This window comes from Balaenoptera ricei, chromosome 14, assembly GCF_028023285.1.
Source record: "Balaenoptera ricei isolate mBalRic1 chromosome 14, mBalRic1.hap2, whole genome shotgun sequence".
Lineage (NCBI taxonomy): Eukaryota > Metazoa > Chordata > Mammalia > Artiodactyla > Balaenopteridae > Balaenoptera > Balaenoptera ricei.
In genome coordinates this window covers 17278437-17296340 of record NC_082652.1, presented here as the reverse complement: position 1 = coordinate 17296340, position 17904 = coordinate 17278437, and the positions used below count along the sequence as shown (strand labels likewise).

At 37.8% G+C, this 17904-nt stretch overlaps 1 protein-coding gene across 1 annotated transcript in view; it reads left to right on the top strand.

The window, feature by feature from the left end:
• Positions 1-17904, top strand: part of SPPL3 (signal peptide peptidase like 3) — a 122196-nt gene that overhangs the window by 97863 nt on the left and 6429 nt on the right. The window contains exons 3-6 of the mRNA XM_059894825.1: positions 5818-5906; positions 9257-9376; positions 10150-10228; positions 11147-11259. Of these exons, the coding sequence (XP_059750808.1) occupies positions 5818-5906; positions 9257-9376; positions 10150-10228; positions 11147-11259 (401 nt within the window). The remainder of the gene's footprint in view (positions 1-5817; positions 5907-9256; positions 9377-10149; positions 10229-11146; positions 11260-17904) is intronic.

Sequence of the window (17904 nt, the reverse complement as noted above, 5' to 3'; positions counted from 1 at the left end):
CATAAGGTTAACAGCTGATTTCTCAGCAGAAACTCTGCAAGCCAGAAGGGAGTGGCATGATATACTTAAAGTGATGGAAGGGAAGAACCTACAACCAAGATTACTCTACCCGGCAAGGATCTCATTTAGATTTGATGGAGAAATCAAAAGCTTTACAGACAAGCAAAAGCTAAGAGAATTCAGCACCACCAAACCAGCTCTACAACAAATGCTAAAGGAACTTCTCTAAGTGGGAAACACAAGAGAAGAAAAGGACCTACAAAAACAAACCCAAAACAATTAAGAAAATGGTCATAGGAACATACATATCGATAATTACCTTAAACGTGAATGGATTAAATGCTCCAGCCAAAAGACACAGGCTTGCTGAATGGATACAAAAACAAGACCCATATATATGCTGTCTACAAGAGACCCACTTCAGACCTAGGGACACATACAGACTGAAAGTGAAGGGATGGAAAAAGATATTCCATGCAAATGCACATCAAAAGAAGGCTGGAGTAGCAATACTCATATCAGATAAAATAGACTTTAAAATAAAGAATGTTGCAAGAGACAAGGAAGGACACTACATAATGATCAAGGGATCAATCCAAAAAGAAGATATAACAATTATAAATATATATGCACCCAACATAGGAGCACCTCAATACATAAGGCAACTGCTAACAGCTATAAAAGAGGAAATTGACAGTAACACAATAATAGTGGGGGACTTTAACACCTCACTTACACCAATGGACAGATCATCCAAAATGAAAATAAATAAGGAAACAGAAGCTTTAAATGACACAATAGACCAGATAGATTTAATTGATATTTATAGGACATTCCATCCAAAAACAGCAGATTACACTTTCTTCTCAAGTGCTCATGGAACATTCTCCAGGATAGATCACATCTTGGGTCACAAATCAGGCCTCAGTAAATTTAAGAAAATTGAAATCATATCAAGCATCTTTTCTGACCACAGTGCTATGAGATTAGAAATCAATTACAGGGGAAAAAAACGTAAAAAACACAAACACATGGAGGCTAAACAATACATTACTAAATAACCAAGAGATCACTGAAGAAATCAAAGAGGAAATCAAAAAATACCTAGAGACAAATGACAATGAAAACACGACGATCCAAAACCTGTGGGATACAGCAAAAGCAGTTCTAAGAAGGAAGTTTATAGCTATACAAGCCTACCTCAAGAAACAAGAAAAATCTCGAATAAACAATCTAACGTTACACCTAAAGAAACTAGAGAAAGAAGAACAAGCAAAACCCAAAGTTAGCAGAAGGAAAGAAATCATAAAGATCAGAGCGGAAATAAATGAAATAGAAACAAAGAAAACAATAGCAAAGATCAATAAAACTAAAAGCTGGTTCTTTGAGAAGATAAAGAAAATTGATAAACCATTAGCCAGACTCATCAAGAAAAAGAGGGAGAGGACTCAAATCAATAAAATTAGAAATGAAAAAGGAGCAGTTACAACAGACACCACAGAAATACAAAGCATCCTAAGAGACTACTACAAGCAACTCTGTGCCAATAAAATGGACAACCTGGAAGAAATGGACAAATTCGTACAAAGGTATAACTTTCCAACACTGCACCAGGAAGAAATAGAAAATATGAACAAACCAATCACAAGTAATGAAATTGAAACTGTGATTAAAAATCTTCCAACAAACAAAAGTCCAGGACCAGGTGGCTTCGCAGGTGAATTCTATCAAACATTTAGAGAAGAGCTAACACCCATCCTTCTCAAACTCTTCCAAAAAATTGCAGAGGAAGGGACACTCCCAAACTCATTCTGTGAGGCCACCATCACCCTGACACCAAAACCAGACAAAGATACTACAAAAAAAGAAAATTACAGACCAATATCACTGATGAATATAGATGCAAAAATCCTCAGCAAAATACTAGCAAACAGAATCCAACAACACAGTAAAAGGATCATACACCATGATCAAGTGGGATTTATCCCAGGGATGCAAGGATTCTTCAATATATGCAAATCAATCAATGTGATACACCATATTAACAAATTGAAGAATAAAAACCATATGATCATCTCAATATATGCAGAAAAAGCTTTTGACAAAATGCAACACCCATTTATGATTAAAACCCTCCAGAAAGTGGGCATAGAGGGAACCTACCTCAACATAATAAAGGCCATATACGACAAACCCACAGCCAACATCATTCTCAATGGTGAAAAACTGAAAGCATTTCCTCTAAGATCAGGAACAAGACAAGGATGTCCACTCTCTCCACTATTATTCAACATAGTTTTGGAAGTCGTAGCCATGGCAATCAGAGAAGAAAAAGAAATAAAAGGAATACAAATTGGAAAAGAAGAAGTAAAACTGTCACTGTTTGCAGATGACATGATACTATACATAGAGAATCCTAAAGATGCCATCAGAAAACTACTAGAGCTGATCAGTGAATTTGGTAAAGTTGCATGATACAAAATTAATGCATAGAAATCTCTTGCATTCCTATACACTAATGATGAAAAATCTGAAAGAGGAATTAAGGAAACACTCCCATTTACCATTGCAACAAAAAGAATAAAATACCTAGGAATAAGCCTACCTAGGGAGACAAAAGACCTGTATGCAGAAAACTATAAGACACTGATGAAAGAAATTAAAGATGATACCAACAGATGGAGAGAAATACCATGTTCTTGGATTGGAAGAATCAATATTGTGAAAATGACTATACTACCCCAAGCAATCTACAGATTCAATGCAATCCCTATCAAATTACCAATGGCATTTTTTACAGAACTAGAACAAAAAATCTTAAAATCTGTATGGAGACACAAAAGACCCCGAATAGCCAAAGCAGTCTTGAGGGAGAAAACGGAGCTGGAGGAATCAGACTCCCTGACTTCAGACTATACTACAAAGCTACAGTAATCAAGGCAATATGGTACTGGCACAAAAACAGAAATGTAGATCAATGGAACAGGATAGAAAGCCCAGAGATAAACCCATGCACCTATGGTCAACTAATCTATGACAAAGGAGGCAAGGCTATACAATGGAGAAAAGACAATCTCTTCAATAAGTGGTGCTGGGAAAACTGGACAGCTACATGTAAAAGAATGAAATTAGAACACTCCCTAACACCATACACAAAAATAAACTCAAAATGGATTAGAGACCTAAATGTAAGACCGGACACTATAAAACTCTTAGAGGAAAACATAGGAAGAACACTCACTCTTTGACATAAATCACAGCAAGATGTTTTTTGATCCACCTCCTAGAGTAATGGAAATAAAAACGAAAATAAACAAATGGAACCTAATGAAACTTAAAAGCTTTTGCAAAGCAAAGGAAACTACAAACAAGACGAAAAGACAACCCTTAGAATGGGAAGAAATATTTGCAAACGAATCAATGGATAAAGGATTAATCTCCAAAATATATAAACAGCTCATGCAGCTCAATATTAAAGAAACAAACACCCCAATTCAAAAATGGGCAGAAGACCTAAATAGACATTTTTCCAAAGAGGACATACAGCTGGCCAAGAAGCACATGAAAAGCTGCTCAACATCACTAATTATTAGAGAAATGCAAATCAAAACTACAATGAGGTATCCCCTCACGCCAGTTAGAATGGGCATCATCAGAAAATTTACAAACAGCCAATGCTGGAGAGGGTGTGGAGAAAAGGGAACCCTCTTGCACTGTTGGTGGGAATGTAAATTGATACAGCCACTATGGAGAACAGTATGGAAGTTCCTTTAAAAACTAAAAATATAATTACCATATGACCCAGCAATCCCACTACTGGACATATACCCAGAGAAAACCATAATTCAAAGAGACACATGCACCCCAATGTTCATTGCTGCGCTATTTACAATAGCCAGGTCATGGAAGCAACCTAAATGCCCATCGACAGACGAATGGATAAAGAAGATGTGGTACATATATACAATGGAATATTACTCAGCCATAAAAAGGAATGAAATTGGGTCATTTGTACGTGGATGAATCTAGAGACCGTCATACAGAGTGAAGTAAGTCAGAAAGAGAAAAACAAATATCGTATATTAACGCATATATGTGGAACCTAGAAAAATGGTACAGATGAATTGGTTTGCAGGGCAGAAATAGAGACGTAGATGTAGAGAACAAATGTATGGACACCAAGGGGGGAAAGCAGCAGGGGGTGGGGGTGGGGGTGTGCTGAATTGGGAGATTGGGATTGACATGTATACACTGATGTGTGTAAAATGGATGACTAATAAGAACCTGCTGTATAAGAAAATAAATAAAATTCAAAACAAAGAAAGGAAAAGCAAGATGCAGAAAAGTGTGAATAATATGATCCTGTTTTTGTAAAACTAACAGCAATAAAAATATTTCATGTACATGTATATATGTGTAAAAAACAAAAAAAAAAGAACTTTTCATGTGCTCATTGGCCATTTGGTTATCTTCTTTGGAGAAATATTTATTCAGAGTCTGCCCACTTTTTAATTGGGTTGTCTTTTTATCATTGAATTGGAGGAGTTCTTTCTATATTCTAAATGTAAGGCCCTTATCAGATACACAGTAGCACGTATTTTCTCCCATCCTTTGGGGTTGTGTTTTCATTTTTTTCAAAGTGTTCTTTGCAGCACACAAGGTTTTAATTTTGATGAAGTTCAATTTATCAAATTTTCACTTGTGTGTTTGATGTCATATGTAAGAATCCACTGCCAAATCCAAGGTCACAAAGATTTTGTCTAAAGTTTTATAGTTTTAGCTCTCCAATTATTTAAATTTAAATTAATTAAAATGAAATAAAATGTAGAATTCAATTCCTCAGTTGTGCGCCCACATTTCAAGTGTTCACGTGGCTAATATCTACCAAATAGGTCAGTGCAGGTACAGAACATTTCCACCATCACAGGAAGTTTGGACGCACAAACACTTTAAAGGAACGCAGTAGTAGAAAATGAGCTAAGGACTTGAACAGTTAGTTCACAAAAAGAGAAATGGGCAAGCTCAGGTACATAAAATTGTTTAATAGTTAAAGAATTCTAAATTAGGACAGAGACAGCATTTTTAGTCCCCCAGATTGACTGTGTCTACTTCCTTAAGGTCTTGACTCAGAAATCACACCAGTGTGGCCTTCTCTTGCCTACCCTGTTTAAAATTTCAGATCTACCCTCTCTATTTCCTGCCTTTTCTCCTTAGCTCTTACCATTAGCATACCCTGTATTTAACTTATTTTTCTTGTTTATTGTCAGTCTCCCCCCTCTTCGAATGTAAAATCCATGAGAGCCTATTTTACTCACTATTTATTGTCTCTCCAATACCTTGAATATTCCCAGATATAGCAAAAACTCAAATCCATGTTGTTGAATGAGAGCTGACAAGGTATAGAGAAACAAGTGCTCTTATACACTGTTCTCAGAGAGTGAATTGGTCCACCCTCTTTGGAAGCAATTGTGTGGTATGTAAAAGTCTCAAAATTGTGCTTGCCTTTTGACCCAATATTTCTCCTTCTAGGTATTTAGCATAAGGAAGTAATTAAAGAGGTGCACAGAGATATGGCTGGAATATTCAGCCACAATGGAATGCTTTTACCTGCAGTCAGGAAAACTCTTGAACTGACACTGTAAGGAATGTAGATTGTTTTTTTAAATGTGGCATCAAGAAGTGTTTTGCAGAGCTGTTCAAAAGAGATCTTCCTTTCTTTCCTAATGCTTTAGCATTTAAAAGTATGTCTCATTACTGACTTTTCTGGTCTGCTTCTTAAGTAAAACTAAAACTTACCTATACAATTTTTTCCCACAGGTCCCTTAATATGGACTTTGAAAATCAAGATAAGGAGAAAGACAGTAACAGTTCTTCTGGGTCTTTCAATGGCAACGGCACCAATAATAGTAAGGCATTTTATGACAATTAGCTTTCTACATGTAGTTGTCTTAATTTGATTCTTTCTATAACCCCAGTAGATAATTTACTGGGTTCAAGGATTATGTCTGGTATAATAATAAAATTAAATCTGTATGGTATAATTTGTTAAAGTCTTATGTTCTGAACCTGAACTGTGGATTTCTTGTGTACTGCTTTTAATTCATGCCTAAAAGCTTGCTGCCGAGATTCTTTATTTTCTTTTTTAAAATAAATTTATTTATTTTACTTTATTTATTTATTGTTTTTGGCTGCATTTTGTCTTCGTTGCTGTGTGCGGGCTTTCTCTAGTTGTGGCGAGCGGGGGCTACTCTTTGTTGCGGAGCGTGGGCTCTAGGCACGCGGGCTTCAGTGGTTGTGGCTCACGGGCTCTAGAGCACAGGCTCAGTAGTTGTGGCACACGGGCTTAGGTGCTCCGCAGCATGTGGGATCTTCCCGGACCAGGGCTTGAACCTGTGTCCCCTGCATTGGCAGGTGGATTCCCAACCATTGCATCACCAGGGAACTCTACATCTTTGTTTCATGTACCTTTCTGTAGTGTGTTATGTTTTACAGTAAAAACAGTTAGGAAGTGGAGGGGAGTGAGTTCCTTCCAGGTCCTCTCTGATTTTCCCTAACCTTGTCCTAACTCCTGTCTTATCCCTGAATCTGCCCCAGGAAACCTATATAGAAATTTCCCCCTTCTGGCACACCAGTCCTTCATCTAATTAGCATTAAGAGGGTTTAAAAAAAAAAACAAAAAACCCAACCCCCCCCCACCTCCAATTATCTGATATCTTGAAGTTCTTTACTAGGCTTCCCCTATAATTTATTTGAACTGTGAAGATTGATGGAGATGTACGGTTAGAATTCTCTTCATTAATAGAGAAACACATCTTAATCTCCCCACCTAGACTGCAAACCCCATAAGCTCTGGAAATGAGTTTTTTAAAAAAATCCCTTGCTTCTCTCGTGGAGGTGCAGACGCAGTAACTTTCATAAACAGTTACCAGTACATCGGTGTATTGCTCTGCAGCCTGTTCACCACATACAGAAAATAATGTCTCTGTACATGATTTTTAATGCCATCATCATGCCTGTTTCTTAACGTTGATTTTGCCTTTAAAGGTAATGCCACTGCAGTTGAGCAAGTCGGCCCAATTATGGCTGCTCTGTTTTGCTTTTGCTCTGTTTTGTTTTGTCACTGGAGTTTGGCTAAAATTTCTAATTAATTAGCTCCTTCCCCTTCAGGACCATTATTTCCAGACCTTTAAGAAGTGCAGTATTAAAGTTGTGTACATTATTTTTGGTAACATATTGTCAGCAACTAAAGGAGCTTCACTTGCCCTGTGACATTGCTGTTTGATAAACTCTCTTGGGCAGTCCTTCTATAAAACTAATGGAAATAATGTCTAATACTTACTGGTTTAAAAATCTGTGCTTTCAAAAAACAAAAATCTGTGCATTCTATCTAATATTCTAGAAAAGTTCTTTGTATTCTGTTTCGCATTTTAATTGCAGACTGAACTTGTAAAATATAGATTGATTATAAACAAATACTTCTCATAAGCCTGCCTTAGTAAACAGTCTTAGTTCTAGCCAGTCATTTGATTTTTTTTCTTCTCATATTTTAAACCAGTATAATTAATCTGTAGAGTATATGATGCTTTGTTTTACAGAAGGAGGGGGGTGTGGGTGTGTGTTTTCAGATTTATAGATTTCTTTTCAAAGATTTGTTTCTTATATAACAAATAATCATTTATTTGAGAAACTATTATTTTCTGTTGTGAAAGGCACCTGAAAATCTAGCTTCCTCAAGTAGTTCTTTGAACTACTGTAGAGCACTCAAATAAAAAAAACTATTTAGGTGAAATTTAGTTAGAGATTTCATAGAGTTTTGCCTTACAAATGCCCATAAGATACTTTAAGATATGCGCCCCCCCAAAAAAAAAAAAAAAAAACCTATCCATGGGCCAAGATGAATGGGTTTGACTGCAGTTCAGGTTAGACTCTTCTCCAGATCATTTGTTTGTCTTGACACATGGCTCACTCTTCTGAAATTGAATTGCCCTGTTCCTTAGTGAATTATTTGACCCATCTACCTAGCCAATATGAAGCAATTTTGTTTTGTAGAAATATTTAATATTCATTTCACAAAAATCCCTAAATAGCCTTCTTGAGGACAGGTAAATTTGAATACTGATGAGCAGGGTTTTTATTTATTTATTTATTTATTTTTGGCTGTGTTGGGTCTTTGTTGCTGCGTGCAGGCTTTCTCTAGCTGTGGCGAGCAGGGACCTCTCTTCGTTTCGTTTCGGCCTCTCATTGAGGTGGCTTCTCTTGTTGGGAAGCACGGGCCCTAGGCGTGCAGGCTTCAGTAGTTGTGGCACGTGGGCTCAGTAGTTGTGGCTCACAGGCTCTAGAGCGCAGGCTCAGTAGTTGTGGTGCACGGGCTTAGTTGCTCCGCGGCATGTGGGATCTTCCCGGACCAGGGCTCGAACCCGTGTCCCCTGCACTGGCAGGTGGATTCTTAACCACTGTGCCACCAGGGTAGCCCCCAAAATAAAATCTTGTGGGGAGTTTTTCCTGGACCTACTAACCCCTTGAGATTTCAGTTTAGTTGGCTCTGGGGTTGGGCCCAGGCACTGTGATTTTTTTAAAGCTGTCCTGTGATTTTTTTAAAGCTGTCCAGGTGATTCTAATGAGCAGCCAAGACTTGAGAACCACTGTGCTAAATCCTGCTCTATCCCAAGAGCTTCTGGTTCCCCCATTTATCTCCTATTTACTCTTTAAAATGTTCCCACAAAGAAATGTTTTTGATTTACTGTTTCCAGATATATCTTGTTCTCCCCTCCTCCCCCACCAAAGTCAGTCCTCAACTATTAGCAACAATGGGGAAGAATGAACATGAGTACATTAAATCCACAGATGATGAGAAATTATTTTAGTCAGGGGGTTTAAACCACCTCTTTTACCAAACCTATATATACAGGACCACAGATGTACTCAAATTGACTAAAATGAATTTTTACTACCTCTTAATGTTCTTGTTTGTTGTTTGTTTGTTTGTTTTGGCACCCTGTCATCCAGATGGTTAGCACCAGGAGGTAGTAAGTCAATTCAACAAGTATTTCTTGGGCACCTACTATAATAAAGGCACTATGAGGACAGCAAGGAGCTCATAGTCTCACTGGGAAGGAGAGAATCCAAGGGCCTAGATAATCTATATTTTATATACTAATCCCTAGAACTGTCTGCATTTTATGAGTTAATGTATCTGAAGTACATGGGTACAGTGTCTATTAGGTAAGTCGTTGATATGTCCCTTTTTCTCTTTCAGGTATCCAGACTATTGACTCTACCCAGGCCCTGTTCCTTCCAATTGGAGCATCTGTCTCTCTCCTAGTAATGTTCTTCTTCTTTGACTCAGTTCAAGTAGTTTTTACAATATGTACAGCAGGTAAATGAGTTCCTCTATCTAATCTTAACATTAAGCTAAAAGGAAATTTTTAAACCTTTTTTAAAATCATCATTCAAAAATTAAGATTTATACACTGCACCATGCAAGTTTTTCTTCATAAGTCTGGCTTTTTCTCCCCCCACTCCTCCTTGAACCACTTGATACCTGTATCATCAGTTCAGACCTGCGAGATACTTGATACCTGTATCATCAGTTCAGACCTGCCAACCCAATCTGAATGAAAGGCCAGGAGTTGAAAACTCACGAGCTTTGTGGCACCAGAGCAGAATTGCTTTGGCTGTGGCTCCTTGTCTGATAGGTTACCAGAAAGTCCAGTTTGGCAGAGTAGTCATTGGCAACCCCTACCCATGTTTCTGCAGATAGAAACACTCATAGCTAATCACAGTAATTCGACTGTCATCTATCTGATCAGTTTTCAAGCTGAGCGATGATGGACATGTGTGAAACATCAAAATGCTAGACATGTTAGATCATACCCTGGCCCGCTGTTTATCATTTCTTGTTGAGATAGGTGAGAAAGAGAAAACCTACCAATGCTACCCCTACTTCAAATCAGGTAATATTTTTTTTAAGAGGTTGTCTGTGCGGTGCTAAAGAAAGATACTTTTCTTCTCTAGTTAATTAATACTATTGTATGCACTTGTCGAGAAAAGTATTCTGGGCAATGATTGTTTCCATAAGTCATGCCATTTTTCTTATACTTAGTAAAATAATAAACAACAAAAAATTAACCATACGTTTTCTTTCTCTAGTTCTTGCAACGATAGCTTTTGCTTTTCTTCTTCTCCCGATGTGCCAGTATTTAACAAGACCCTGTTCACCTCAGAACAAGTAAGGACTTGGGATTTTCCTCTAAATTGTAAACTTGTATATGTATGTTTTTGTCTCATACTTGATAGCAAGATTAGGGGTCTAAATTTTTGGTATTGACTGAAGCACACAAATGCCAGAAGACTGGAAAGTGAGATGTTTGATTTTTTTAAAACTGTAGGATAGTACTTCTTTTTGCACCTTTTCATAGCAGAGGAAATATAAACAAATCTTAGGAAGTCAGAGTCACTGTAATATGCTTCCTTGCTTTGATTATATTGAAAGATGAGTTTTCTTTTGAAGCAGCATTTTCATTCCTTTACTAGTTAATGGAATATGAAAATAGTGCTTGACTCAAACATTCTTTGCCTTTCATCTTTGATGACCTAGAATATATACTAGCCACTTAGGTTTAATCCCAGTGTTCACACCTTAACTCCTAAAGCCGTTGCTCCATGGAAACAAAATGCTGTGCTAATGGAGAATGCTGTGTGCACTTAGGAAATCAGTCACTTGGGGCGGCTGATCTTCCCAGGAATTAGTGATAACCAAATAGATGTACCATCTTAATTTTATTCATCTTTGCTTAATGAATTGAATTGTTGACTTTCTTCATTTTGTTTTCCTCGTAAGAATTAGAATTTCCCCTACATTTAGATTTTCTAAAGATTGATATTATCACTTTAAACTTCTCAATACCCATGTTGATAATTTGGGATAAAAAGTACATTATCTAATTGGTGCAGAAGTATAATTCCTTTGAACTTTCTGTAGCTTTTTCCAAAGAGATTTGGGTATTTTGGATTTCTGGGTATCTAGGTATTGCCTACTATTTTAATCTGGCTGTCACAAATTCTGATCATGAAGAACCAAAGGAGAGTTTGATTATTGAATATAATTTATTGTCCATTAGTCCAATAAATGTTGTGTATTTTCCAGGATTTCCTTTGGTTGTTGTGGGCGTTTCACTGCTGCTGAATTACTATCATTCTCTCTGTCTGTCATGCTCGTCCTCATCTGGGTTCTCACTGGCCATTGGCTTCTCATGGATGGTAAGTAACTACTGTGTGACAAGTTGAAATTTTAATATCATTTATGGTTAAATTTGTCCTCTCTTCCTCTACTTTCTGTGTTTTAGTAGTGGTACCTCTGAATACCCTGAAAATTAGGTGTCCAGAGATGGTGTTATGTATCAAATTTTTTATTATTTTTACCTATATTCTTTTTTGTGTGTGTGTGATTTCTTTTTTTTTTTTTAATCAGTCATCAATTTTATACACATCACTGTATACATGTCAATCCCAATCGCCCAATTCAGCACACCACCATCCCCACCCCACTGCAGTTTTCCCCCCTTGGTGTCCATACATTTGTTCTCTACATCTGTGTCTCAACTTCTGCCCTGCAGACCGGCTCATCTGTACCATTTTTCTAGGTTCCACATACATGCATTAATATACGATATTTGTTTTTCTCTTTCTGACTTACTTCACTCTGTATGACAATCTCTAGATCCATCCATGTCTCAAAAAATGACTCAATTTCGTTCCTTTTTATGGCTGAGTAATATTCCATTGTATATATGTACCACATCTTCTTTATCCATTCGTTTGTCAGTGGGCATTTAGGTTGCTTCCATGACCTGGCTATTGTAAACAGTGCTGCAATGAACATTGGGGTGCATGTGTCTTTTTGAATTATGGTTTTCTCTGGATATATGCCCAGTAGTGGGATTGCTGGGTCATATGGTAATTCTATTTTTAGTTTTTTAAGGAACCTCCATATTGTTCTCCATAGTGGCTGTATCAATTTACATTCCCACCAACAGTGCAAGAGGGTTCCCTTTTCTCCACACCCTCTCCAGCATTTGTTGTTTGTAGATTTTCTGATGATGCCCATTCTAACTGATGTGAGGTGATACCTCATTGTAGTTTTGATTTGCATTTCTCTAATAATTAGTGACGTTGAGCATCTTTTCATGTGCTTCTTGGCCATCTGTATGTCTCCTTTGGAGAAATGTCTATTTAGGTCTTCTGCCCATTTTTGGATTGGGTTGTTTGTTTCTTTAATATTGAGCTGAATGAGCTGTTTATATATTTTGGAGATTAATCCTTTGTCCATTGATTCGTTTGCAAATATTTTCTTCCATTCTGAGGGTTGTCTTTTCGTCTTGTTTATGGCTTCCTTTGCTGTGCAAAAGCTTTGAAGTTTCATTAGGTCCCATTTGTTTATTTTTGTTTTTATTTCCATTACTCTAGGAGGTGGATCAAAAAAGATCTTGCTGTGATTTATGTCAAAGAGTGTTCTTCCTATGTTTTCCTCTAAGAGTTTTATAGTGTCCAGTCTTACATTTAGGTCTCTAATCCATTTTGAGTTTATTTTTGTGTATGGTGTTAGGGAGTATTCTAATTTCATTCTTTTACTTGTAGCTGTCCAGCTTTCCCAGCACCACTTATTGAAGAGACTGTCTTTTCTCCATTGTATATCTTTGCCTCCTTTGTCATAGATTAGTCCATAGGTGCGTGGGTTTCTCTCTGGGCTTTCTATCTTGTTCCATTGATCTATGTTTCTGTTTTTGTGCCAGTACCATATTGTCTTGATGACTGTAGCTTTGTAGTATAGTCTGAAGTCAGGGAGTCTGATTCCTCCAGCTCCGTCTTTTTCCCTCAAGGCTGCTTTGGCTATTCGGGGTCTTTTGTGTCTCCATACAAATTTTAAGATGATTTGTTCTAGTTACGTAAAAAATGCCATTGGTAATTTGATAGGGATTGCATTGAATCTGTAGATTGCTTTGGGTAATACAGTCATTTTCACAATATTGATTCTTCCAATCCAAGAACATGGTATATCTCTCCACCTGTTGGTATCATCTTTAATTTCTTTCATCAGTGTCTTATAGTTTTCTGCATACAGGTCTTTTGTCTCCCTAGGTAGCTTTATTCCTAAGTATTCTATTCTTTTTGTTGCAATGGTAAATGGGAGTGTTTCCATAATTTCTCTTTCAGATTTTTCATCATTAGTGTATAGGAATGCAAGAGATTTCTGTGCATTAATTTTGTATTCTGAAACTTTACCAGATTCATTGATTAGCTCCAGTAGTTTTCTGGTGGCATCTTTAGGATTCTCTATGTATAGTATCATGTCATCTGCAAACAGTGACAGTTTTACTTCTTCTTTTCCAATTTGTGTTCCTTTTATTTCTTTTTCTTCTCTGATTGCCGTGGCTAGGACTTCCAAAACTATGTTGAATAATAGTGGTGAGAGTGGACATCCTTGTCTCGTTCCTGGTCTTAGAGGAAATGCTTTCAGTTTTTCACCATTGAGAATGATGTTTGCTGTGGGTTTGTTGTATATGGCCTTTATTATGTTGAGGTTGGTTCCCTCTATGCCCACTTTCTGGAGAGTTTTTATCATAAATGGGTGTTGAATTTTGTCAAAAGCTTTTTCTGCATCTGTTGAGATGATCACATGGTTTTTATTCTTCAATTTGTTAATATGGTGTATCACATTGATTGATTTGCGTATATTGAAGAATCCTTGCATCCCTGGGATAAATCCCACTTGATCGTGGTGTAGGATCCTTTTAATGTGTTGTTGGATTCTGTTTGCTAGTATTTTGTTGAGGATTTTTGCATCTATATTCATCAGTGATATTGGTCTGTAATTTTCTTTTTTTGTAGTATCTTTGTCTGGTTTTGGTATCCGGGTGATGGTGGCTTCATAGAATGAGTTTGGGAGTGTTCCTTCCTCTGCAATTTTTTGGAAGAGTTTGAGAAGGATGGGTGTTAGCTCTTCTCTAAATGTTTGGTAGAATTCACCTGTGAAGCCATCTGGTCCTGGACTTTTGTTTGTTGGAAGATTTTTAATCACAGTTTCAATTTCATTACTTGTGATTGGTCTGTTCATATTTTCTGTTTCTTCCTGGTTCAGTCTTGGAAGGTTATACCTTTCTAAGAAGTTGTCCATTTCTTCCAGGTTGTCCATTTTATTGGCATAGAGTTGCTTGTAGTAGTCTCTTTGGATGTTTTGTATTTCTGAGGTGTCTGTTGTAACTGCTCCTTTTTCATTTCTAATTTTATTGATTTGAGTCCTCTCCCTCTTGATGAGTCTGGCTAATGGCTTATCAATTTTCTTTGTCTTCTCAAAGAACCAGCTTTTAGTTTTATTGATCTTTGCTATTGTTTTCTTTGTTTCTATTTCATTTATTTCCACTCTGATCTTTATGATTTCTTTCCTTCTGCTAACTTTGGGTTTTGTTTGTTCTTCTTTCTCTAGTTCCTCTAGGTGTAAGGTTAGATTGTTTACTTGAGATTTTTCTTGTTTTTTAGGTAGGCTTGTATAGCTGTAAACTTCCCTCTTAGAACTGCTTTTGCTGCATCCCATAAGTTTTGGATCGTTGTGTTTTCATTGTCATTTGTCCCTAGGTACTTTTTGATTTCCTCTTTGATTTCTTTAGTGATCTCTTGGTTATTTAGTAACGTATTTTTTAGCCTCCATGTGTTTGTGTTTTTTATGTTTTTTTCCCTGTAATTCATTTCTAATCTCATAGCGTTGTGGTCAGAAAAGATGCTTGATATGATTTCAATTTTCTTAAATTTACTGAGGCTTGATTTGTGACCCAAGATGTGATCTATCCTGGAGAATGTTCCGTGCGCACTTGAGAAGAAAGTGTAATCTGCTGTTTTTGGATAGAATGTCCTATAAATATCAATTAAATCTATCTGGTCTATTGTGTCATTTAAAGCTTCTGTTTCCTTAATTATTTTCATTTTGGATGATCTGTCCATTGGTGTAAGTGGGTTGTTAAAGTCCCCCACTATTACTGTGTTACTGTCAGTTTCCTCTTTTGTAGCTGTTAGCAGTTGCCTTATGTATTGAGGTGCTCCTACGTTGGGTGCATATATATTTATAATTATTATATCTTCTTTTTGGATTGATCCCTTGATCATTATGTAGTGTCCTTCCTTGTCTCTTGCAACATTCTTTATTTTAAAGTCTATTTTATCTGATATGAGTATAGCTACTCCAGCTTTCTTTTGATTTCCATTTGCATGGAATATCTTCTTCCATCCCCTCACTTTCAGTCTGTATGTGTCCCTAGGTCTGAAGTGGGTCTCTTGTAGACAGCATATATATGGGTCTTGGTTTTGTATCCATTCAGCAAACCTGTGTCTTTTGGTTGGAGCATTTAATCCATTCACGTTTAAGGTAATTATCGATATGTATGTTCCTATGACCATTTTCTTAATTGTTTTGGGTTTGTTTTTGTAGGTCCTTTTCTTCTCTTGTGTTTCCCACTTAGAGAAGTTCCTTTAGCATTTGTTGTAGAGCTGGTTTGGTGGTGCTGAATTCTCTTGGCTTTTGCTTGTCTGTAAAGCTTTTGATATCTCCATCAAATCTGAATGAGATCCTTGCCGTGTAGAGTAATCTTGGTAATAGGCTCTTTCGTTTCATCACTTTAAGTACATCATGCCACTCCCTTCTGGCTTGTAGAGTTTCTGCTGAGAAATCAGCTGTTAACCTTATGGGAGTTCCCTTGTATGTTATTTGTCGTTTTTCCCTTGCTGCTTTCAGTAATTTTTCTTTGTCTTTAATTTTTGCCAATTTGATTACAATTTGATTTGTGTCTCGGCGTGTTTCTCCTTGGGTTTATCCTGTATGGGACTCTCTGCGCTTCCTGGACTTGGGTGGCTATTTGCTTTCCCGTGTTAGGGAAGTTTTCGACTATAATCTCTTCAAATATTTCCTCTGGTCCTTTCTCTCTCTCTTCTCCTTCTGGGACCCCTATAATGCGAATGTTGTTGCGTTTAATGTTGTCCCAGAGATCTCTTAGGCTGTCTTCATTTCTTTTCATTCTTTTTTCTTTAGTCTGTTCCGCAGCAGTGAATTCCACCATTCTTTCTTCCAGGTCACGTATCCGTTCTTCTGCCTCGGTTATTCTGCTACTTATTCCTTCTAGTGTAGTTTTCATTTCAGTTATTGTATTGTTCATCTCTGTTTGTTTGTTCTTTAATTCTTCTAGGTCTTTGTTAAACATTTCTTGCATCTTCTCGATCTTTGCCTCCATTCTTATTCCGAGGTCCTGGATCATCTTCACTATCATTATTCTGAATTCTTTTTCTGGAAGGTTACCTATCTCCACTTCATTTAGTTGTTTTCCTGGGGCTTTATCTTGTTCCTTCATCTGGTATATAGCCCTCTGCCTTTTCATCTTGTCTGTCTTTCTGTGAATGTGGTTTTTGTTCCACAGGCTGCAGGATTGTAGTTTTTCTTGCTTCTGCTGTCTGCCCTCTGGTGGTTGAGGCTATCTAAGAGGCTTGATGGGAGGCTCTGGTGGTGGGTAGAGCTGACTGTTGCTGTGTCTACCTACATTCTTAAGATCTTTTTTAGTAACAGCTTTTTGGGGATGTAATTCACATATCATACAATTTACTTATTTAAAGTGTACAATTCGGGGAACTTCCCTGGTGGTGCAGTGGTTAAGAATCCGCCTGCCAATGCAGGCGACTCGGGTTTGAGCCCTGGTCGGGGAAGATCCCACATGTCATGGAGCAACGAATCCCGTGCGCCACAACTACTGAGCCTGCGCTCTAGAGCCCGCGAGCCACAACTACTGTAGCCCATGTGCCTAGAGGCCGTGCTCTGCAACAAAGAGAAGCCACCACAGTGAGAATCCTGCGTGCCGCAGCGAAGAGTAGCTCCCACTCGCTGAAACTTGAGAAAGCCTGTGCACAGCAATGAAGACCTAATGCAGCCAAAATAAATTAATTAATTAATTAATTAAACTTATTTCAAAAAAATTAAGTGTACAATTCAGTGGTTTTTAGTATATTTGCAGAGTTGTGCAACCAACACTACAATCAGTTTTGTGTTTTTTTAATTTATTTTATTTTTTTATTTTTGGCTGCGTTGGGTCTTCGTTGCTGAACGGGGGCTACTCTTCATTGCAGTGCCCAGGCTTCTCATTGCGGTGGCTTCTCTTGTTGCAGAGCACAGGCTCTAGGCACACAGGCTTCAGTAGTTGTGGCACGTGGGCTCTAGAGCACAGGCTCAGTAGTTGTGGCGCACGGGCTTAGTTGTTCAGCGGCATGTAGGATCTTCCTGGTCCAGGGCTCGAACCTGTGTCCCATGCATTGGCAGGTGGCTTCTTAACCACTTTGCCCCCAGGGAAGTCCCCGGTTTGTTTTTTTGTTTGTTTGTTTGTTTTTTAAATTTATTTTGGTTGCGCTGGGTCTTAGTTGCTGCTCACTGGCTCCTTAGTTGTGGCATGTGAACTCTTAGTTGCGGCATGCATGTGGGATATAGTTCCCTGACCAGGGATTGAACCCGGGCCCCCTACATTGGGAATGCGGAGTCTTATCCTCTGCGCCACCAGGGAAGTCCCCTACAATCAGTTTTAGAGCATCTTCACACCCACCCTCCAAAACCCACACCCAGTAGCAGTCACTCCCCCATTCCCCCACCCCAGCCCCGGGCACCCACTAATCTACTTCCTGTCTCTGTGAATTTGCCTCTTGTGGACATTTTGCATAAATAAAATCACATATGACCTTTTGTATCTGCCTTCTTTCACTCAGCATAATGTTTTCAAGGTTCATCCATGTTGTAACTTGTATCAGTACTCCATTCCTTTTTATGACCAAATACTGTTTAATTGTACAGATGCATCAATTTTATTTATCCATTCATCAGTTGTT